Here is a 25,727-nt window from a genome sequence, read left to right on the forward strand (position 1 = left end):
GTCGGATATTCAATTAGATTTCAATATCCTTCGAATACCATAGGATACCTTATGAAATGTAATCCACGGGTCATAGTATACTTTAAATACCCAAAGACCCTTGTCAATGCCACCCAATGATTATGGCCTGGATTACTCGTGGATTTACTAAGTTATTCACAGCAAAAGTAATATATGGTCGAGTGCAATTCGTAATATATATTAGACTGCCAATCATTTGTGAATACCTTAGTTGTGACACGTTTCCACTCTTATTTTAACCAAGTGTATACTTGTATTAATATGTGTCTTGAATTATTTCCCGCAAATACTTAAGTATTTTCTCTATCATAATGATATTGGGAAAGTACAATTCCTAGAGATCTTTATCCCTAGTATTACTTTTGCCACACCCATGCCTCTCATATCGAAATGCTTCGTTAGCATTTTCTTGATGTTTACCAACACTTCGTGGCTTTTGCCTAATATACAATTACATAAGCATTTGGTGTATTCACGTATACACACTTGTCACGTTAGTTCATTTTGAATCCGTTTACAAGTTTTATGGCTTTCACTTTGGAGAAACAAATCCTCCAGGTTGCTCCATGTATATCTCCCATTTAGGAGTACCGTTCTCACATCCATTTGATGAATCTCAAGGTTATATATAGATTGCCGCAGTTGCAATTAGTAACCTTATCAAAGTAACTCTAGTTATGGATGAGTGGATATCAAAGAAGTCAAGTCCTTCTTTCTAACCCTCTTACTACGCCTTGGTTCTTTTTAATTTGAAGATCCATTTGTAGCTTCATAAGTTCTCTTATTTGAACTTACATTTCCTTTGTCTTTGCAATGAATAATTCTAAAGAATATTATACTTCTTTATTCCACTATGATACCCTCATGTACATCCAATTTGTGTACAGAAAATGATATGCATTACTATTTATTGGTGTATCCAATAAATATGCAATCAATCACTTTGGGACCAATCTTTATTTGTTAGGAACTTCGACCTTTGCCAAACATCCCCACACTTTTACATGTTGATAGGATGAATGATGACTTTTCCACAACTAATATGGAGTCTTTTCTATTTGTTAATTAGTTAATTCAACTCAAACCTAAAAATATGATTTAACTATTTCTAATTTTTAGTCTAAGCCCAATTTAATTAAATTGATCTAAATTTTATCCAAATTTGTTATTCTAGTGTAGTGCAATTTCTTTCGATATAGAGAAATCGAATTGAAACTCGATGGCTGATGAGTGTAATTCACTCATTAAACTAAAGCTTCTAAATCACGTCTCTTGATGTGTTCTTGGGTAGTTTTGAACGTTTTGATGTGTGTGTTCGTGTTGTTTTGCAGTTTGGACAACTCTCGAGAAAATACCACTATTGGGAGCCTGTGATGAGCAAAAATGATGATCAATGGAATGGAGTATGAATAAGCAAGTATTGAATAAGATTGGAATGAAAAATATGCTTGGAAAACAAAGTGAAGAGAAGCAAAGTAGTGGCATTAGCGCCACGACGCCGAAAAAGGGGCGCCATGGCGCCCCAAAGCGATGAATTCCAGCAGAACCACTGGTGCCATGACACCCAATGAAGACCAACAGAAGCAGAAACTCTGGCGCCACGGCGCCAGTTACCATGATAATCGCGGCGCCATGCTTGGGCGCTGTGGCGTAAAATCCCGAAACTTTAAAACCCGAATTTTTAATTATTTTTTCGGCCCAAAAATCATACCCTAACCCTTGAGGACTCTTAGAAAATATAAATATCAAGATGAAGAAAGAGAGAGGGAGGTTAGACGGCTGAAGAGGCAAGAGAAAGAGAAGCACCAATTGAGAGAAGATTAACTCGATTTTGGAGAAGAAGAAGGCAGAAAACTGAGAAATCAAGCAACAAGATTGAGAAATAGAGCGACAACTTTAGTTTTTTTCTATCGTTCTATTATACATGCACTCTAGTTTGTATTTCATTGCAATTTTATTCTCCGTCATGAACTAAACTTTTAAATCTAGGGTTTGATGTAACCTATTTGAAACATGATTTAATTTCCTTATAGTATTTCCATTTAATTTTCTAGAATTGATTTGTATTATTCTTGCTTAATGCTTTCAGTTGCCTGATCACCAATTGAATGAATTGTTGCCCTAAATTTGATGCTCGAGGAAGGGAAATTTAGGCATGATCTAAGAACAATACACTTAGATTTGTAGGTTTCGAAAGAAAGTGCAAATCTTTGAGGGTAAAACAAGTACAAGTGCGTGATAAGTTTTATATATTTAATTCGGAATAAAGATATTGAGATTAAAATATAGAGATAGGTTCTATTTGACGCTCGAGAGGGGGGAAATAGAATTAATTTATGATTCTTGCCTGTGAATTCGGGAAATAGTTAATGGAAATATCTAGAGGGATTGAGAATTATGTCGAGAATACGGTGAAATCACTCCCTAGACATTACGTAATTTTGATTTAATTTTTAGAAATTGCCTCACTTTTATTACATTATTTATTTCATTGACATTAGTTTAGTATTCAAACATCAATTTAACACCCGATTGTCTAGATAAAGTAAACGTGGACACAATTATAGTATTCAGTGGAAGTCGAATATCAATCCCTGTGGGTTCGACACTTTTCAATTCTTTAATATACTACAAAACTTGACACCGTGCGCTTGCGGTATAAAATCACGTTACATAATTCGTGTGGCAATGACTCATCTCTTAATTATTGTAATCTTGCTATTGTCCTCTTTCAGTGATTTTAACAATCAAATTTATGAAGAACTCAACAAAGATAGAAGCAAAAGACATATAAGATTGAATCAAGTTATTTTGTAAGAGTTAAGATTGAACACGTCATTAGTTGAATTAATGTAGTTTTGTAAATATTAAAAAAATTAATTATAGTACAGAACTTGGGAACTGAATGAAATCGAACCGAATTGAATCGAATGGAACCAAACCTGAGCGGTTTCACTTATTAAATACTAAAAAATTTCAGGTTCAGTTCGGTTCTAACAAACCGGACCATGTCCACCCTTACCAGAAACTAAGGGCAAGTATACTATTTTATCATTATCTATAGACAATCAATTGAGTCTTCCCACATATTTGAAGTTTTGTGAGCAATTGAATCTTCATTAGGTACTTGGCATTTCGCAGAAGTTACAAGCTTAAAGTATGAGCGTCTCTCTTGTGCATTTGTGTGCTGTCTATTTTCACAATTTTCCTTAACTATATCTGACTTAGTTTAATTCAAACCATGGTATAGAATATTCTTATTATCTTATATAATTTGGAATATTATTCCAAAGGACAATTCTCTCTTAATTCTCGACTTTGGAAGGGCCATCTAGTCCAGAACCCAGAGCTTCAAACAATCAGTACATTGATTAAACCAAAACAAAGAAAGGGAATTAACAACACAAACAGGTACAACAAACTGTAAGGACCAAATGAAAATTATAAGAAACTATTATAGTAAGTGCTATCTTACCTCGTCCTAAAGACACAGTTGCAAAGAAGAACCCAGTCAGAATCAGTAACAAGGCCAGTGGAAAGGACTGCAAGATAATAAAAAAAAAAAGATGTAACAGTCTGGTCAAAAACTATAGCAGACCATGCATCATAATTTCAATGCAGGTTAATGAATCTTCACTATAAAATGAAAAAAATTTCACGTTTATGAACTTCAATTCTTAGTTGAGGAAAAATGAAGTATAACAAATTTAATGGGGGGAAAAATGATCACGGTAGTCGGACTTGAGACACTATAAACCTGGATGACCAAGCATATAAAGAGGGCATGTAAAAGGTACACACGTCATCCAAGACAGCTTCCCACTACCAAGGTAATATTAACTACGGTAAGGGATAACTACAATTACGGGCAGACTAAGAATGCAATTTTTATATTATTCTAGATGTCTGCAGCATGTAATGACACAAAAATGCAAATCAAACATCAGAATTCAGAAGATCAAATTCTTAGTCACTGTCACCTTGAATTTAATCTCTGTTGTAGATTAAGAAATTTTACAAATAAATTAATACCTCCCTTCTCTAGTAGTTCAGGAACACATCTATTAAAATGGGTGTTAGTTCTAATAAGTTCAGCAGTGCAGTTTAAAGAGATTTAAGACTCCTTCAGTTGCATTATACATCTATCCTATCTTCTAAGGTTATAAGAGTAGCCATGAGTCCATGACTTATTTGTAAAATAGTTGGTTCAATTCTGCAGATGTCAAATCACACAGATAATTGTCCATGCTATGACCTTCCAAATTCAACAGTAGCTACACGGTAAATTTCAAATATAACTGTGCTAATTCAATTTTACTTCTTCTTGAATCTTTGTGAGAGATAAGACAATCTTGTTATGGTAGCAATGCATACAAATTGGTCAATAAAGGTGACTTTTTTCCAGTATTGCTGAAAAATGATGTAAACATATCTCGGTCAAAGCGAGAGTTAGAAAGGTGATCATCACTATACATAAGTACCAAATTCAAATAGTAGATTCAGTATGCATAAATATTTCTTAACTCAGAGTTTCCCAGTTTGTATAAATTTCTCATTTCCAGGCTTGAAACAGGCAGAGTAAGCTCTAAATAAGATATCCACAAGAAGATTTTACTCACAGCTATTACCTCAATGCCTCTTTCCTGCGATGTAGGAGTCGTGCTTCTGGAGACAGAGAGAATGTAATGTCCTTGCACTAGATCCATTGCATCCTTCAGGTTTTTGGAAGAAGGAAAAAATGTCAGCATTTTATTAGGATACAAAAATAATATAACAATGAGATTGTACTATGATTAGGTGTACATATTAAATTGATTGTAACTGATAATAAATGTCAAGCCAAATGTTATGCATTTGACAGAAAATATGTTACATAAATCAAGGAGACAAAAGTTACTGAATACTCAGATATAAGTTCTCTCACACATATTCAGATAGGAATTCAGGAAATAAGAGAAACACTGTAACAAGCAAACTGATGCATGCCAGTTAGCAGTCACCGCCGACTGCCAGATGACAAAAGCAACTTCAAGAAGCTATTATATACAGAGTGGAAGAATTTGGTGCAACTTTATGGAATCTTCTATTCAGTAAAACCCTATATATGAAAAAGGTGAGCATATGAACCTGCTTTGTACCATCACGGAAGTTGTCTAAGTAGTACCGCATGAGAGCATTATAGCCATCGTTTAGAATTCCTTGGACAGTCCTCTTGCCATACCTGTTATTTTTATTTTGATAAGTAATCAAGTAATTTTATTAATTAATAGATAATACATGGAAGGTGTATTATCAATTTAAAAAAGAAAGAAACGACATAAAATTTGGCAACCCTTCTATGTGATTAATGGACGCAGCATTAAACCAAATATACAAAGTCATATAAATTTCAAACCTGTTATTGAAGCAAACAAATTTCAAACCAAAAACAAATAAAAAAAATATTAAAACATTGCATAAACGCAGATCTCACATCATAATCTTAGCAAATAGTGCAGATCTTACATCATAGTTTTAGCAAATAGTGTTTGATATATAAAGCATTAATTCAAGTAATAAGGAATGTTAAACCACTTGAATTAAAAGCTTAAGCTTTTAGAAAGTTCGATGCCATGTTGAACCACCATTTGATTTAAAAGTTTAAACTGTTAGAGAAGGTAACATGTATATCATGTGTTGTCTTCAACAAATAAGAATAATAGGTGGACAAATAACACAGGCATCTTTTAATATCACACTTGATGTGGAAGGAAAATTGTTGAAGATATATTAAGTAAATAAATTTTTAAGCTTTTAAAAAAAGGTGGTTTAACTTGGTGTTGAACCTTATGACTCTTAACCTGGACTTCATTGCTAGGACCATTCAGCCTTTGTCACTATTTTTTCTGACAACTTCATCAAACAAATCAAATCTGATCGAATCTCCATCTTACTGAACAAAGCTAAACAGGACTAATTATCTTGAAGGTCCCAATCAGCCACTTTAACAGTCAAAGGTAGGTGGGATTAGCATACCTCCCAGACCCTCCTGTGAAGTTAAATGATCCCAATTTCAAGAGCTGGGATATGAATAATTCAATGATTATGTAGTGGCTGATCCACTCAATTAAGCCAGAAATTGGGAAGAGGTATATTTACCTCAAGATGGCTAAAGAAAATTGGAATGCTGCCTCCACATTTTCTATATTTTGTTCAAGTTTCTGTAGTTTTACTTAAAAAAGACTTTTGTTTGTTAATTTTCCATGTCATTCTCTTTTAGTCTTAATTTCCATAAGGACTTATTTCATTCCACCACCATGTTTCCTTACTAGGTAGTTTTCTACCTGGATATTCTCCTACTACCTTCTTCTCTATGTTAAACTAGCCATCTTACACATCAAACTAATATCTCTTTCTCTATTCAGTTTTCATTCCTCTGGAACTCTATCCTTAAATTTAACTTGTTTTTCATCCAGCGTGTTCACTGCATATATTCCCATTTATTAATAAGTAATAACAAGCACCAGCAACTTTTATTTCGCAGTTAAGCTCATATTAGGAATTAATTAATATCCTTAGACAAAGACCTATCTACCCTCATAGTAAGGATGAAATCTAGTCAAACTAAACTTCTGTTCATTTCTACAAGTTATATGGTGGGGTCTCTTTTTGAAGCAAATATTTACTGATACCAAATCATAAATTACATTCTTCGTTTTGATCCCCATAGCCAAAATATCCATTTACCTTTTGTACCCTGAATTATGTTTCCCCATACGATCCCCCCTGATAATGATCTTATTCTGACTAGAGATTTCCTGAGTTGAGCCATACATATCTGCCAAAAATCATTGTTCCCTTGTCTAATTCTATTTGTGGAGCATACTATCCGGCTCTTCTCCAAAAGAAGCTAACTTATATTATTATCATATCCCCGACACGTTTTACACCGAGTTCAATGAATACTCTACCCCATTCTATTCGTTTCCTTGCTCGTATACCAAAGTTTATATTTTATGTTCCCTTATTTTATCGTATTTTCTCCTACCCATTTGGCATCTTATATGCAAACTATGTTATTTCCTACTTTTTGATCGGTAATCAGAGAATTTTATTCCTTAAAAAAGAGTACACGGGAGGTATACAATTACTTTAAGCATAAAAGGAACAACGTGAAATTAGGCAACCCTATGACAGGATTTTTTGCCTCTGCATTAAATCAAGTATACAAAATCAAGTAAAATAATTCTCTTATCTGCTCTGTTGTCTTTGTTTGGTCTTCGAAACATCGATTGTTCTGTTATCTCCTACTAATCATCACAACTGCTAGCGCTAAGGGTAAGTGCCCCTATATTCCATGCTAAGGCCAGCTTAATTTATAAACCTAAATGCAAGAAACTCAGGTAGACAATTTGATAGAAAGTTAACTACAGGGAAGTAAATAAATCAATAGTCAAACTCATAATAAGAGTTTTAACATTTGATCCCTTGAAGATTCCAAAAATTCTGTACTTCAATGTTCCTTAGTCCAAGAAATCAGAAGTATGGTAACCTATATTCCACTATCATCCCTCAGATATGATTTATCCATACAATAAATCTTCTTGGACAGGGCCATGTAGGCCTTTCCAAACAGGGTGCCTATTCTATTGGAGGGGGTGGCAGCCCATAGGCGCCCTGGACGGACAGGGCCTACGCGTAGGCCCTATCTGTCCAGCATAGTTCTTATCTATATAATATGTATGCTCAAAAGTCCCTATAAGAAAAAAAAATTGCAATCAATTTTGAAGTCATAATAAGCTAACCTTCCACCTTATTATTACACTAAATTGAGTAAAGAACACTATTAACTTCTTTAGATTCCACAAGATATTTTATATCCCTCTCATCTCATAATAAACTATGAACTGAGTTGTAATTTCAAAAATTAATAGGCTAAAAGCTAAATTTTCAAAATCATAAGGGATAAGTAGACAAGATTAATATATGATGGATACCAAAGAGGTTAAGCGCTAATAAAGAGATTAAACCAAACAATATCCATAGCAGCATTTAACAACAGCAAAGAGTAAGCAAATCAGAAGGAGGGTAGGGATAGGGTAACTGCACTTAGAAACTTGTAACAAAATAAAGAATACAACTTAACATGATCGAGGACGCACCTTTGAATCAAAAATTGGAATGCAAACGAGCAACCTTCTGCATCTAAGTTGGAGGAGCTGGGCTGCTTCAACAAGCCTAATGTAATGTTTCAGTAATCCATATTCTGCTGATAGTGGAAGATATGGTAAACTTATTGGTTCTATAATCTTTTACTGTAATGCAATGCAGATTGAAATATGTGACCTGGTGCCTACTGAAGCTAAAATGGCAATGCCATACATGGATGGCATGCAGCATAACAAAACAATTTAACCAGAGTTTTCTCGGGGCAGCCGTCGAAAGGAAAGCAAGAAGGGAAAGTCTGTTGATCCTTCACACATGAGTGAGGAGTCAGTGCTTTTGGTAACGGACACTGGTGTTAGAAAGGCTCACATTACAGATGATGATGACGATTTTGTGGATCCTCCACGATGATGTGAGGGGATATCCCATCAAGAAACACCCCGTGCTGAAGAAGGCCCTTCAGGTCCCCAACATTCTCCAAATGAAGAACATCATGGGATTCAAGGGAGTGCTGTAAGATTATTTTTATTTCTGTTCAAATGTTTTCAAATTGTGGTTACAGTTCACTTAGTACTAGTCATAGTTCACTTAGTACTGGTCATAGTTCAATTTTCATGGTCACAGGCATCTTTTTGAAGGTCACATGTAACTATTTATCTTAATCATGTTTACAGGTGCTTCACAATTTGAATGTGCAAATTTCAGAACTTAAGTCATAGAATAAAGCATTAACCGTGGAGATGGACACCATCAAGTCACAGATGTCGAGCCTCAACTCTGATCAGGCAAAAAAGATGTCTGAAATCATCCTAATGCAAGGACAGTTAAAACATGACATGATCGAGATTAGGACGAACATGCAATTCCTGTCTGAATCCGTGACTACAATGATCTCAAGCTCCATGGATGATATATTAAGGCGATTTAATGATAGGAAATGTTGTCCAGTTAACGAGCATGAAGACACGGAAGCTGCCGTTGAAGGATTCGAAAAGATCGACGAGGTAGGTACATGATATGTTCAATCTATCTATCACTGAACATAGTTACAGATTTTATGTCTCAAATTCTCCAATCTCACATACAGGTGAAAAAACTGTAACCTGTTGTCGACAGGAAAGGGAAGGTGAAGGTCGACTCAACTGAAGATGTTGCCTTTCCAAGTAGTCTTGAGCTCCCATTATTTGACCTGGGTATCGGATACACACAACCAGATGATTTGGAGTCTACAGAAATTCAAAAGCAGGTAGATGCTGTCATATCTGATGTGATCACAGCATCTCCAAATGTTGATGAAGAGGTATTCAAATTTTTTTTTAGTGTAATATGTTATTCACACAATGTGTACATCGAATTTATGCAAACTAAATGTGACCTTTTATAAGTCACAGGGATCACCAACTACTTAACCGGCTTCTAAATTACCAGTTAAGCGGGCTTCAAGGCCTGCGAGGATACTGCGATCTCCATTATTGTCGGGGAAGGAAAGGTACTGCGGCATGATGGTAATTTTATTGTATTTGAAAATTATAAAGATCTTGTTGAAGAAGCTGATAAATCAACATTCTTGGGTTGATTTCAGAGAGGGTATAAACTCAAAAACAGGCATGTACATTTTTCTTATATTTTCAAATACACTGGTCACACAGTCACAGTATCTTGACAGTCAACTTTTGGCAACAAGAAAAAGTTTAATGAGCACGATGACCAAATCAAACCAGCCTTTAGTATCGGCTTATACCCTGTCAGTCACAAGATATGGTTCCACCAGCTGATAGATGTTGAAACGTCTTTAAGCATTCAGTATGGTAACGCTTATGTATCTGTTCACTACACATTTCCTTGTTAACCAGTTACACAACATTAAGAACCTCATACAATACTATGCACATACTGCTGAGCAACCCACTGTCATAGAGTCATAACTTTTTAATGTTGTACCTAACTGTGTCTTTCATGTTCAAACAGCACATGGATACATGCTTCTACTATATTCGCCAGATAGCAAAATTTGGGAAAGTAAAGTTTAGAGCTACAACGACACACTCGTGGTTCCAGTACAAAATAAAAGATATATTTCCCACTTTCCAAAAAGACCCTCAAGTTCTATTGTCGGAGAGTAGCTTGATTAAGGCTGTCACAGGTCGCCTGATATCCCTAAGCACATCTTGGGCCGATGTAGACTATGTGTTCATGCCACTCCTGCCCACGAACAAAGCTCACTAGATGTTAGTTCTGCTAGAATTTAGAAACCATACTTTGATGCTGTTCAACTCAGCTGGAAAAACTTATCGTGATTGGAATGTGCTGGAAGGTATTCAGCCCTATGTGAAGGTATTGCCTGCTCTTATGAAAGCGTTGGGAATTTCGAAAAAAGACCCCGATTTCAACGAATCTAAAATGCAAGCAAATGAAGGTGACCATTGATAGTACCCTGCCTCAGCAGACGGATGGGTAAGTATGTGACCAACTACAGCAGTATAACTTGTAAATTAATTAATTCATAACATACTGTAATGTGTTCTTTTACAATCATGACTGCGTGGTATTCGTGATATTGTATGCATTGTATATCCTCCGTGATGGCAGATGTGCTATTCCCCATAAGTTCAATGCTGCAAAATGTAGAATTGATATCGCCTCACTACTCTACAAACACCGAGAACCTTACGTGAAGAAGGCGAGGCACGCTTTTAAAGGGGAGATGCTTGTAATAGAATGAAAAATATGAAAATATTTGTAAATGAGTTTTATACTTCAGTTGGTAACCTTTTATATTTCTTTCAAGCAATGGAGGTGTTTGTACTCAATACTGTCATGTGGATGTGAATATGCTTTTGCAATACATGAGTGCCCCAACCTTCATTTGTTAATATGTTGTTGCTTGGATACACAGTTGTACATTTGGTATAAGATTTATTTTTGTAATGCCGTGTATAAATAACAGTTCACTTATCAACAGTACCAGGCCACAGATTTAATATTCCATTTGGTGGGAGTTACTTTGACATGACATATGTCGATAACAGGTCACATATGATATGTATAGCAGCTCACGGATTTAGCACTCATACTATATGATGCAAAGATAAGGTCACAGGTTGAAATGTACATCGAAAATTAGGTCACAGTACCAGGTCACAGATTTAGTATTGCTTTTGGTCGGAGTTTCAGTTTGTCATGACATATGTTAATAACAAGTCACATAGTATATGTCTAGCAGATCACGGATGTAGCACTCTTAACATTTCATGCCAAGATCACGTGATTTCGATTTTTGTCACATTTGTAGTCTGCCATGCCATTTGTAAATAACAGGTCACGTACCTGACCACTGATTTGGTTGTGTTTTTTGTCACAGTTTTTGTTTGCCATGGCATATGTCAAGAACAGGTCACATATCAATTACAATAGCCTGCTAAGAGTTGGTCACAGTTCATTTTATTTATGGAATCTGTGACCTTGACATATATTTGTTCTCCACCACGTTTAGGTCACATTTCATGCCTTTAAGTGAATTAATGGTCACAATTCAAATATATTGCTGTGTATGGAATCTAAAATCATAAATTTACACAACTCTATGTTAAACTGAATAAAAAGTACAGATGTACTTCATTTATCATTTATTACCTTACTATTTAATCATTTGTCAATTGATCAATTGAAACACATGTCTACATGTTGGTATGCTAATAAGAATTCAAAAATGCGACCTAACTTTGATAAGTCTTTATCATGTATTGACTTCCTATCAACCGTTCTTACTTAATGGGACCAAACTTGAGCATCTCCTGCGGTTGTGACCATGTGCACCACAACGTCCACATCTTACTTTTGGTTTTCCTTCCCTAGACGATCTCTTCCTCTTCTCAGTAGGTCTTCCAGAACTCCACTTTTGGTCAGGAGCTAAAACAATTTGGAATTCTACTTCATCGGTCACTCTCTATTCGTCTGGATTTCCAAAAGGATATACCGAACTTTCGCAAGAATTTACATATGCATCCTTTGTGTAATAATAGGAACAGTAAGACTATGCATCCCTTTTTGTATGTGCGATTATAGCCAATGCATGTGGACAAGGTATCAGATCGACCTGCAGCATCCTACAAGTGCATGTACGTTGCTCAATGTCAACAACAAATGTGGATCTTTCATCACTCTCGGAGAACACTGTTTGGTTGGAAGGAGATACCTGTGAGAGTGTAGTAGCACCAATGTTATGTGTCAGTTTAAACTCAAAAAAGAATATGTCCCAGACATTTATATCTCAGTGCACAATGGTATGTTCAGGTAACAGGACTTCATACTCAAGTCACAGGTTTAGCATTAGCATACAAATTATATATCACCACAAACAAATTACATAGCATCACATATGTAAATTAGTGGTCACATACAATTAATATTTGGACACATAAGCACATATGTACATTCCATGTCACAGACACCTATTATATAATCACATGCAAATTTCTGTTTAGTCCACATACACAAACTTCAGGATACATAAGAACATTACCCTCAAGTTACTTAATTCCGAACTCATTCTCCTCATGGCGTTCTCGAACTTGCTAGTCAACATCGTGAAAGTTTCATGCGCTTCATCTCTATGTTTATAGAACCAATTTTGTACTGTTTGTCGCAATGACTCCAGCAAAAATACAATGGGGGGTAATTCTTAGCTACCTTTGTGACCGATGGGGGGTAATTCTTAGCTACCTTTGTGACCGCGTTTACTGATTCTACAATGTTTGATGTCATTGTAGAGTATCTGTTTGCTGGCATATGTATTCGTGACCACTTTTCAGGGCCTACTTCATCCTGCCAAAATATATCGTAGTATGAGACTAGTATAAAAGGATATATGTGACCACTTCACTGCATGTGATAATGCAGTGCAGTAGTCAATACAGTACCAGGTAATCACGAATCTTATCATTCATTGCGTCCAGTTGTTGCATGTTGTATTCAAATTCTTCTAATGTGTAAGCCCGAATAGCCAAATTGAAAGCCTGTATAATATTTTGCCCTGATTTCTCATAATATGATTTTAGATTCTGCAGCAAATGGTACGAGCAGATACCATGGCAACTTTCCGAATACACCTGTTCTATTGCTTTCTTTATACTGCCATGACGGTCCGATACAAAACACAATCCTTCTCTGTGCCCATATGCATTCTTCAGTTTCTCCAAAAACAGATACCATGGCAACTTTCCGGATACACCTGTTCTATTGCTTTCTTTATACTGCCATGACGGTCCGATACAAAACACAATCCTTCTCTGTGCCCATATGCATTCTTCAGTTTCTCCAAAAACCATCTCCAAGATTTGTCGTTTTCATTATCCCCTACTCAAAAAGGAAGAACAAATATGCCATTATTTGCATCCTGTGTACATGCTGTGAATAGGGTACCTCTGTAATGACCATTCAAATAAGTACCGTCAACGATAATTACGGGCCTACAATGTTGCCACCTCTGTATTAATACACTGAGTGCCATAAAATAGTACTTGAACCTATTGTGACTATCGACCTCCAACTCTGTGATCGTACCATGATTTCTTTGTCGAACCATGTAGAAAAAGCTTGGTATCCTACCGAATGATTCCGTCGGATCATCCCTAATCATCTTCAATGTTTGTTCACGGGATCTCCAAGCTTTTGAGTAATTCAAATATACTCCAAACGTATGTAGCATATCACTGCATATGTCCTTTGGTGTGTATATGGTGCCAATTGGTGTATACTTGTACTTGATGCTAGATGACACAACTGCAGCTGATACTTGTCTGTGTGACCCCAACACCACATTTGATGCACATGTGTGACTACCAATCTTTCGAATCTTAAATATATTCGTTTTACCCCATTTCGACGATCGGCATATCCAAGTACATCCTTCATGAGAATACCTCACCACATATTCTTTCTTGTCGGATCGTTCAACCATAAACTCAAACATATTTCGTATGGCAAAAAACGATAGGCTCAATTTTAAAATATTCTTATCACGAAAAATCCTTCCTTCTTCGACATGAATAGCATCTGCTATAGAAACAATCGTGACTTCATTGTCACAAATGTGACCTAAATGTTTACTTGATGCTTCGCAGATTTCTTGGCCACATCCTGCAACGTATAAAGCTCACTGTTACGATAAACATTATCTGTGACCATGTCAGACGGGTACTCTATTGCTGCATCAATTATGTCAATGATTAATGGGTATTTAGTTGGATCACGATCGACTTCTTTCAGTAGAATGTATGCAAGCACGTTGCTGTCATTTTTTATCCTGATTGCGGGCAAATCGTTGTTACGTATATACTTCAATGATACTGCTACCTTGGTCGGATCTAAGCTGAACTCTGACATAATCGTGTTTACAAGGTTTATATAACTGCATCCACGGTCTACCAATGCCAAAGCTGACTGAGATCCATGCAACAAACATACGTGCAAGTACACCATTTCTGCAAAATTGAACTTCAAATCCTCACATTCTCGATGGTTAATTTAATATTGTACATACAGTTTTATATAAGAATTTATGCAATAACAAAAAGTCACATATGACACTAAAAAACACAGGTTACATTTAGCGACACACAGGTCACATCTCATGAACAAAATTGGTTTCATTCTCTTCTCCAATTCACTCACACGTTCAAATATGTGACATGCGTACGAATACTGTTATGTCGAGTGGTCATATTTTGGTCAAATATCGGATCATATTTTTGTCAAACATCGGAATAGGTCACACACGGGTATGATCAGTGCAAATACAACATGTCTTACAGATAATCGAAAACAAATGGAGGTCACATTTTTTTCACAGCAGTCACATTTAATCGACCACATTTGTTTTAGTAGTCACAGACATCCACAATCGATGCTACACTTGTCTAAGACTGGTTACACTCAATTAAGTCACATCTCATGCATGTTGTTCATGTCCCACTGCACAATATTATTGAATTTGAGACATATGTGATCACGATAGATACGGACACTGGAAATTTGCGTACAGAAGAAATTCAGATCTTATCTGATGATGCTAAATGCGAAAAAGGAAGGAGTGCAATAATCGGACCAATACTTGGATTGATTTCTGTTATGCAAAAACGTCAATTTCTCCAAGACAATCCCAAATCTATGACACGAAAATATCAATGTCGATGAGATCAATCAATTCATATTTGACTTGCGAATGCACAATTACCTGATGAATTAGGGTTCTACAGTGTCTGGATTGAAATTACTCTGGATGTTTTATTTTTGATGAGGATTTTGTAGCGGTAGAGACGTTTTATTGATGGAAACTAGGCGGAATTATAGGGAAAAAAAAATATACACACACACACACACACACACCTGAGATTTGAATATATACTTTTTATACCTCAATTGTGAAATGGTGTTAAGTATACACCTTAGATATGAATTTTTCCCAAATGCAATTGCCAATTTGCCAACAGCCAATCCAATTAATTTCCCTAGTCCAATGCTCAAATAGCCCAAATCCTAATCACCTATATCCATATGATCCATATCAAATAAATATAATCCCATTCCCAATCCATTTACTAATTTTTCCCAAAGTGCAAACCTGAAAGCACCGATTTTTCCTTTTCTCCCATATTCTCGTTCTTTTGACTTTCTAGACTTTTGTTCGTGACTTCGCCGGTTGAGTTCGCTATCAGCCTTCCGCCGCCGGCCGTTCCTCATCTAGATTTTCGTTAATAATACGTTGTTCGAAAAAAATGAATTTTCATTTTTGACCTCATAGTTCAAACTGTCTGGATCTGTCTCTGACTTGGATAGGCAGATATTGTCCATTTATTTGACTTTAGAGTACATACGCTTCTGACGTCGCCTTGTCTTTGGAGCTCTGTCCTGAGCCTTTAACATGTGTCCAAATGCATGGGGTCACGTGGGCATATATTAGAAATTGATTGTCACTATCTTCATGTAGATCCATGTGTTACGAGTAAAATTTTACATTGATCATGTATTGAAATAAATATATATGATTGACATTGTAAGATGGAATTGCAAGATTCCATTAGCATTGGAGCCCATTAAGCATAAACGAACAAATCAAATCGTTTTAAAGATCCAATGAGCAATCAAATTTCAAGATTCCTATTTTCAAATGAGTCATCACTCTATGGAGCATATAGGGTAAAATCTTACATGGAATATAAATTAGATAAATAATCAAGACATATCCCAAGTCTTGATATTATGTACCCTCATTGACACTAAATCTTTAACAAAGAATAATGTACTTTTGATTGAATTTATCAACTAAACCTAGTTAAATTTTAATTTGAATTGAACCAAACCAGATATTTTGGTTTGGTTCTAATTCAGTTCGAACGATTTCAAATAGTCAAATAATTATATCTACACCACAGTTTTTGCTGTTTGCACCACATTTTTATTGTAATGAAGGTTCTCAACTTTTGCTAATTTTTACACTTATGTCCCCAACTTTTTCATCTCATTTTTATTTTCAACCTTCTATGAATTAGTACATTTTGTCGATAATGAAAGTTTTCACCCAAATAATCCACCAGGAAGGCATGAAGACCCTTGTATTTTTAAATAAGTAAAATATAATCATAAATATAAAAATCAATAAAATACTTGCCACTAGTTTAAAAGCACGTTAACAGAATATTTGGACAGATATAGTCATTATAATCTAGAATGCAATGAAAAAATTTGTGGAGAAGAAAATGCAAAAATGAACAAAAGTTGAGGACTTCTATTGCAATTTATATGTGGTATGATTGGGAAAAACGGTTGTGTAAATATAATTATCTACGAATGGAATTTACTCAATTAGTTAAAATATTCATGACATGTTTGATATATAGAATTCAACATCATTGTAATAGAATTAAAGAAATTAAAATCTTTATTTAATTTCTATCTTACCAAGCATGTCTCTAGACAATTTAGACTCAATTTGAGTACCTGGCAGAATACACCTAAACAAATTATACCACAACAAGAACCCTACTTTACATCAACATTGACGAAAAATAGGCATAATAATATGGTGAGAACTGATGACGCCAACTATTCTTATTGTAGAAACACTAGCAGTGGTTTACATCAAAGAAACAATTATGTTTCTTGAATATACATCGGAAAATAACATTCTTGAAAACTATTTAGAGGAGAAAATGAAACTCCTTTTTCAATAGATACCGGCACCCAGTCGCCTCCTAGATATCATCACATGCTTGGCCTCATGTTGAGGCGAGAAGCAAGTTTCTGTCCCAGAGATTTATCAGCCTGCACCAATGCATCAAAACACAGATTGGTCTGTCATGGTCTAATGTAGTTATGATAAAAAATTGACTAAAAGTACTTCAAAGGACAGCAAGTATATGGAAACACGCATACATCGACTACAGTATCGTGGTGACAACATCGACCCAACATTACGAGTAAGATGTGGATGTTAGTTAACTCAACAAGCTGTAATTAGAGTTGACAATGTTGGTGAAGATAGCAGTCTATAAAACCACAGATGTACTGATAAATTTGAATGAAAGAACTTTTGAATCCCTCTCTCTCCCTCCCTTTCTGTATATCAGACTGAAATTCTTACATTTCTGAATTAAGATTGATATTTTAATTTTCCCCCATTTCTGTAAATTGAATAAAGAATCAAATACACATTTTACGCAGGAAGGAGAAGTCACCTGAGACCAGTATGAAATCCAAATGCTGCGGATCTCATAAGTGACTCTTGGGTCAGATAAGGCATCAACCCAGCGTTGGATGAATCGCTCTTGCCTGTGAATGAAAAAGAAATTTAAGTCTTTTAAGCAGGCATAAACTAATACCAACATAATTCCTAGTTGGATGTCTATTGGATATGGACAAAGAATACAACCTGTCCAGCGCGAAGGAACGATATCTCTCCCCAGGTTGCTTGAAATTGTTCTCCTTCTCAATTATACACTGTGAACATGAAAGTATAAATTTAGACATCCATATTCAGTTAGCAGTCATTTCAAGAAACCACATCAGCAAAATTGGACTAGGTACTGAAATAAGAATTCTTAAAGCACCACTTAAGAGATTTTACTTTAATAGCCTAATTGGCATTGACCTGGTTATGCATTAACTGTCCAACTCTAGATTATAATTTCTTATTCAACCTCCTTAATTCAATATAAGTGACAAGAAAAATACCTTCTCCCGTTTGCCAGTGCAGATTGCAGGAGGAATGGGGTATCTCTCTGCGTGCCTTACATGATCATACCTCGAAGGGAAGTAGTTAACCTAAAACCAAACTCCATAAGATAATACAGAACTAACACTCAATCGAAATCAACTGGGTTGAAGGGGATATTTACACTAAGTACACATAGAGAAACTGAAAGTGAAAATGTGGCTGAAACTCAAAGTCATGCTGTTGACTTTATACAACAACTCGAGCTTCTAAATTCGAGTCATTAGGGAACTTAGTTTTATGAGATTTATCGCTGTGTGCACGCGTGTGAGTAGAAAATGAGAGAAGGAGAGAGGGAAGATAGAGAACCTCCTCATCTCTATGCATAAAATTCATAAAACCGTCATGGTGATTGTTGTGATGAGAAGTCTTGGGCGCATTTGCTGGAAGCTGCAGATAATTAGGTCCAAGCCGGTGCCTCTGGGTGTCGGAATAGGAAAAGATACGAGTTTGGAGTAGCTTATCATCTGAGTAGTAAATGCCTGGCACCACAATAGAAGGACAGAAAGCCAGTTGCTCATTCTCGTTGAAGAAATTGTCGATGTTCTTGTTCAAAACTAAACGACCCACTGGCTGCAAGGGAATTATATTTTCGGGCCAAGTCTTGGTCACATCAAGTGGGTCAAAATTAAATCTATCTTCATGGTCAGGATCAATTGTCTGGATGAAAAGCTTCCATTCAGGATAGTTTCCAGCTGCAATTGAGTCATACAGGTCCTGAGTGGCATGACTATGATTTGATCCCCCAACCTTAATTGCCTCATCCTCCAATAAACTCTTTACTCCACAAGTGGGTTTCCAGTGGAACTTCACATAATGTGCTTTTCCAGCCTTGCTAATTAAAGTATAGGTATTCACACCAGAACCTTCCATGTGCCTGTAATCTTGGGGAATACCAATATCATCGAAAAGGAAAGTGAACATATGCAAGCTTTCTGGATGGTGGGAGAAAAAATCAACTATTCGCCAATTTTCCTGGATATGGGATTTTGGGTTTGGCTTCAAAGCATGAACCATGTCTGGAAACTTCATACCATCACGAATGAAGAAGACCGGGAAATTGTTCCCCACCATATCAAAATTCCCCTGATAACGGAGAACGGAACTGTGAAAGGTTAGCATTTAACTGAACTTTTATCAATAAAAGCAGTTAATGTAAACGACAGAAAACCTTATTGAATTACTGTATTGCAGAAAAACTTCAATCAACAAGCAGTTATCTCAAATCTCATTAATCGCTGTATCACAGAAAACTGTTTTATTGATTTTTAATTTGAAAATGAGACTATAAATTTAAATGTACAGGTTCTCTTTAAGTGTTGGTTGTTTTCATAAATGGCCACTTCTAGAATACTCCCTACTTTTGCAGATTAATTGTAATGGTGAAATTCATCCATGGACTGCAATACGATTCCAAGTGAGCTAAGGGCATGCTTAAGACTCTGGAAAATGAGTATCACACACATATATTAATGAGGAAAATTGAAAAACTCCTAATTTGCTGAATCATAACAAATAACCTCTTCCCCATTCGTGTGAAAAGATAAACTTCATTCATGTTTTCAATAAAGCTCAGTTACTGACAGAAGAAAAACTGGTGACTTGAATACCTCTCTGGTATAGAACTTCACGGCAAAACCTCGAGGATCCCTAAGAGTTTCAGGGCTGCCCCTTTCATGTATAACAGTGGAAAACCTCACAATGACAGGGGTCTGAACACCAGGAGCGCGAAGGAAATCAGCACAGGTAAGATGCGATATATCATGGGTCACCTCAAAAAACCCTTTGGCACTAGCTCCTCTAGCGTGAACAACACGTTCTGGAATGCGTTCCCTATCAAAATTGGCAAGTTTCTCCACCAAATGATAATCTTCAAGCAAAACTGGCCCTGTAGAAAAATTTTCAGTAGCAGATTTCAGATGACTATCAAGTAGCTCAAATATGAATTAGTCTATATGAAAATAAGAAAAGTTAAGTTTCCTTATCAGATAAGTATATAAACTGATTTGAGGAAAGTAGCATACGTTATGAAATGCAACAGTGCATCAGAAATTCTTCATAAACCATTAATAAAAAAATTAAGTTCGTAAATTTTATCTTTTGACGCTCTCAAAAAGAAATTAATTCGTTTAAAAAACCCAAACACCCAATTGAAAATCCTACTTATAATTTAGCAGGAGTGTAACTTAGGCCTATTGTGCTTATAGACGATCCAGAAGTTCTGCTTAAATCAATTTCAAATTCAAGTCATGCTTCCCGCATCATTTACATTTGTATCAGTAATGGGTTTGCAGCTTATAACCATATTCAACGCATTACAGCCCAACAAACGTTGCTTCTGTACTTCCCAAAGTGATTGCTAGAGGTAAAAGGTTGTATCCATAGACGGAGATTCTCTGAAAAGTTAAAACCCAATAATCATGAACCTTGAAAGCGCTTCCCTGTAATGTGTGTGAGGAGGAAGCCATGAAACAGAATACATTTATGCTTAGAAGATCCAATTAGTGTTGCAAACTCAGCAAGACCAAGCCAGAAGTTCCAACCCAGACATAATCAGAATGAAATCAAATGAATTAAATAAGTCCTATAAAAAATGACTATATAACATACCTCTTGATCCCACAGTAAGTGATGAGTTGTTGTTCCAAACAGGAGCACCAGAATTTGTAGTGAAGAATGGAGAATTGTAGGCACTTGATGGACGGTACTGAATTAAAATGATAACATAACAGTTAAATACGAACATCGTCGCACACAACAAAATTCTTTTATCAGCAAACACATAATTTCATTAATACTGGAAAAATCACATCTTCTGGAGTTTAGTCTTTCTTAAAAATCATAAGATAGTTGAAAGAGAAACTCCCGCCCAAAGGTGATTTTTGAAGGGACATAATCACGAATAGGAACGTACAAAAGAGGAAGTTTTTTGATGCATGTAGAAAAATAGTAGGATTCATTCATTAACAGATAATAACAGATTCCTCCCTGAAGAACAGTATTGATAAAAGGGATACCATAAACAAAATTGTGAAGCAAGATCAACTCTTGTTTTTTATTTCGACAGCAAGCCCAATCACGATATTAGTAAGAAAATGAGGTAGAGCATGAAAAGTAACATTTGATACCTTGTAAGGATCCATTATGCAGTACAGTTGAAACTGTTAGAGGGAGGGAGGGAGGCAGGGGGAGGGGAGAGAGAGAGAAATGAACGTTTATGTCCAGAGATGAGGAGGGAAATGGCACGGCGTTTAATACTAGTTTGTGGTCATTCAATTATATAACTATTTATTTTTACCAAAATTAAGCTAAAATCTATAATATATTAAAATAATACATCAATGGAGAATATTTTTTAGACGATTTTAACCTCCTTACAATTCACTTATTTCAATAACACTTTACTTTTAGTTTTTCAATATGTAATATATACTGCATAATTATTGTTATTTATGAAATTTGTGTTATTAATTTTCTATTAATTAACATTCACATTAACATAAATTCAATGAATTTTCACTTGACGAATTTTGAATTATATGAATATAGAGTTATTATAGATAAATTTATTCACATTCATGTATCTAAAAATTTTAATGGGTGTTTGAATTTATGTATTAACAATTAATTTTTATGTATCAAATATGATATAAAAAGATTGTTCATTTATAGTATTTCATTATTACAAAAAAAATTGAATCATAAAAATTGAGTTTTGAGAATACAATTTGAGTATAATTTTTTCTCTTAAATTTCTTTGTTAAATTTTATTTTTTTTAATTTGTCCGATACTTATCAAATCCTTCAGCAAACTTGTGCCAAATATTACTTTTGCTTAACTTATACAGTATTTTAGAATAACGTTCAATATACGTTCAACTTTGACCAATTCTATTCAAGAATTACTTCGAATTACAAGCAAGACAGTGATTGAGGCTAGGCTTTCCAAGAATATTTGAGAATAAATGGACAATGAGAATTTGAGGCTGAGACTTAAGAAATGAGTAGAAGGAGATGGGTGGGACCAACAAACTATTTTATGTGAATGTAGTAAAATACGGTATTGATAAGGTAAGAAGCATTATGAGAACAGTATGAATTCCTTGTTACCTTATCTTGGTTCTGTCCTTTAACAACTGCTGGACTTTTATCAACCACTAGTACTTAATTGGATGCTCAATTCTTATAGTTAACATGGTATAGGCATCTAATATTTATATGGTTCTGTCCTTTAACAACTGCTGGACTTTTATCAACCAATAGTACTTAATTGGATGCTCAATTCTTATAGTTAACATGGTATAGCCATCTAATATTTATACAAGCAACACATTATGGAATGAACCATTTCACTATAATACCTAAAAACAGTCACCCAAAGTTGAGTAAATTTAATCAAAGCTCACCAAACTCAAGCATACATTACTACTTGCTCACCGAACTATAAAGTATAACTTGTTGCTCACCCATCTATTAAAATACTTACCCATCCATCACCCATTTAATCTCTGTCAACTTCAATTAACGGAATGTGCCATGTGTTGGATGGAAATTTGACATGGCACATTACATATGTTAAATTAGTCCAACTGGACAAAAATCTCATGACAAATAAAAACCCGTTTTCTTTGAAGAAGCCTCAAAGAAGGAAAACAAATTCTTCCCCAACTTGGAACCCTAGAAATCGTCCCCAAAATCCCAACTGAAATCTTGAATTTCATCTTGGATTTAGTGTCGGCCTTGGCCCAAGGCAAGTGAGGCCACTGCCTTGGACCTCAAATTGTAGGGGGCCTCATCTGTTAAGGGGAAAAAAAAAATTGGCACAAGAAAATCAACCGCCTTTCTCCATAAATTATTTTTTTCCCGTTTTAATCTTCTTCATCTTCTCTTCTCCACCACAAGTGAGGCCACTGCCTTGGGCCTCAAATTGTAGGGGGCTCATCTGTTAAGAAAAAAAAATTGGCACAAGAAAACCAACCGCTTTTCTCCATAAATTATTTTTTCCCGTTTTAATCTTCTTCGTCTTCTCTTCTCCACTACAAGGTAAGGTAGAATTAATCCCTAAATTAAAACTACCATCTACCGGTAGTGAGGGGTGACAAGTCAGTCCGACTGCAAAAATTTCGACAACATCGACAGACGGCAGAATAGGTTGAGCCTCTTTTTCACTTTTATTATTTGAATTTGTAGGTTTCCAGTCCCAATCAGAGATTCCGACCTTGCTTGCTTAGTTGCTTTTTATGCTTTGCCTTTGACTCTTTGAGTAATGATTTCTCATTTCTCATTTTTGGTTTCATAATTAGTTGCAACGTTCCAGACTTCACCATGGCATTGAATAGATTGAACTTATTAAAACTAATTTCAAGTTTTCGTGAATCAATAAATGAGATTGGAAGTTTTCTAGGCAATGCGATTTTAATTTGTATTTCATGATATTTTGACAATCTATTATCTATAGTGAGTACGTGTTAGCTTATGCAAATTGTCTTATTCACAGTGTACAATCTACACGCCTTATAGCATGCTCGCAATTTAATTGAAGTTGTGTGTACTGCTCTTGATATGTTCCCGAAGCTAGATTATTAGTTATAGTTCATTATTAGAAAGTAGGTGGTACAATGTGCTAATTTGGGTTTGTTAGTAACTTATTAATGTTTTGGAAATGGGTTTCTAATTTTGGTGATATGTTGATTCTATTGTCATTGATTCACACAGAGCATTTACTGATGTACAAGTGATTGGGACCAGAATTTGAAAAACCTATGAGCAATTTGTGATTTTGATTCTTTGCAACAACCAACATGTACTTTCCCTTAGGTCCCTGAATAGCACCCAAAACATAATTCAATAAATGATCCCTTGAAAAAATTACAGCAGCATTTCCTTTATGCCCATTGAAAATCTGAAATTTGGTACATAAATTACCATCATATCAGGCATGAAAAATCATTCTGAAAATTGAATTCTACAAGACTGAATTATTAAACAACTTACCATCAGAATCTACAGCTAAACCAAATAATTTACTTTCAGCCTAAAGTTAATAACCTCCCAGTTTAGTTGCCTTATAATTTTATACAAACAACGCTTTTGGTTTAAGTTGCTTATCATGCCAAACATCATATTCATAATAACTTTTAAGCATTCCCAAAACATGCTCAAGGTAGACTACATATAGACAGAAAAGTACTTTCCAAAATTTAGTGTGGGTTGCCTCTCTATAGATAGATGTCTGTGATTCTATCTCTCCGTGTGGACTGGATAATCTTCATCATATGTATGTATGGTTGAAAATTTTAGTGTTAATGGTCATTTTTCAATAATGAATTGATAGAATTGCTCTTGAAAATGATGTGGTATTTTGCTTTAATTTTCTATTGCAAATACAAGTGATTGAAGACAAGTAATGGTTATGAAAGTGATTAAGTGAAAGTACATCTTATTAGTTATTTAGTTCATTTTCTTATCATCTTATGTCTTTTTTTCTTTGAATTTAATTTGGATAAAATTGCTCTAATTATGTTCCATATTTTTTGAATAAAAGTGCTCTAATTATGTTTCATATCATCTTACAGCCGCATTGTCTACTTCAATCACCATCGCGTCCACCAATTTCTGAATCCTTTCATTTTGGGACTCATCAATCGGGTTTTATCGCTCTTTACTTGTTATTATGTCTACGAGAAAATTTGAATCTAGATGTGCCAAAAGAAAAAAGGAAGGAAAAGATTGAAAAGTTGATTAAATCTCAAGAGGGAGCACTTGATAAGTTTTTTGGTAATAGTAAACGAACACACAACGATGACATAGCTACTGAAGAAGTGTTAAATGAGAATGACAACAATAATAATACAATTGAAGAAGGACATTGTGTGATCAATGAAGAGGTGTCTACCGACAAAGATAATGAACCATTTTCTCTTGACCTCGTTGATCCGGCAAATTGGGGAAATATGAATACGAATTTAAGAGATTTAATTGTAATGAAAGGCCTTGTAAGAGAAAATGATCTAATTTTTTCGAAAGATGGAGCAAATCGACACTTCTCATCTACACATTACGTTCGACAATTACCTAATGGAGAGAAGTATGATAGAAAATGGTTGATATATTCAAAAAGTTGGAATAAAGTATTTTGCTTTTGTTGTAAGCTATTCAAGAATGATGGTATCAGAACCCAATTGGCACATGATGGAATAAATGATTGGAAAAATATTGGTGAAAAACTTAAAATGCATGAAGCAAGTTGTGACCACATCAATAACATGAGTAAATGGATAGAAATGGAATT

At 35.2% G+C, this 25,727-nt stretch overlaps 2 protein-coding genes and 1 long non-coding RNA gene across 3 annotated transcripts; 1 reads left to right on the forward strand and 2 right to left on the reverse strand.

The window, feature by feature from the left end:
• Positions 1-3,034: 3,034 nt before the first annotated feature.
• On the reverse strand, positions 3,035-6,836 carry LOC111387419 (phosphatidylinositide phosphatase SAC1-like). Its single transcript, XM_023011973.1, has 6 exons — positions 6,748-6,836; positions 6,037-6,114; positions 5,354-5,416; positions 5,149-5,242; positions 4,641-4,733; positions 3,035-3,563 (listed from the first exon to the last, which is right to left on the reverse strand). The coding sequence occupies exons 1-6, from the start codon at positions 6,834-6,836 to the stop codon at positions 3,417-3,419; spliced, it is 564 nt and encodes a 187-aa protein (XP_022867741.1). The 3' UTR covers positions 3,035-3,416.
• Positions 6,837-17,221: 10,385 nt separating this feature from the next.
• Positions 17,222-21,680, reverse strand: LOC111387410 (catalase isozyme 1-like). Its single transcript, XM_023011963.1, has 8 exons — positions 21,565-21,680; positions 21,047-21,143; positions 20,047-20,324; positions 18,746-19,522; positions 18,397-18,486; positions 18,095-18,162; positions 17,901-17,994; positions 17,222-17,487 (listed from the first exon to the last, which is right to left on the reverse strand). Exons 1-8 carry the CDS (start codon positions 21,577-21,579, stop codon positions 17,428-17,430), a joined length of 1,479 nt encoding a protein of 492 aa, XP_022867731.1. The 5' UTR covers positions 21,580-21,680; the 3' UTR covers positions 17,222-17,427.
• Positions 21,681-23,083: 1,403 nt separating this feature from the next.
• LOC111387416 lies at positions 23,084-25,271 on the forward strand. The gene is made up of 2 exons (XR_002701398.1): positions 23,084-23,587; positions 25,012-25,271. It is a non-coding gene; the product is annotated as an uncharacterized LOC111387416 (long non-coding RNA).
• Positions 25,272-25,727: the final 456 nt, after the last annotated feature.

The sequence above is a fragment of the Olea europaea genome, unplaced genomic scaffold (genome assembly GCF_002742605.1).
Source record: "Olea europaea var. sylvestris unplaced genomic scaffold, O_europaea_v1 scaffold402, whole genome shotgun sequence".
Taxonomy (NCBI): Eukaryota; Viridiplantae; Streptophyta; class Magnoliopsida; order Lamiales; family Oleaceae; genus Olea; species Olea europaea.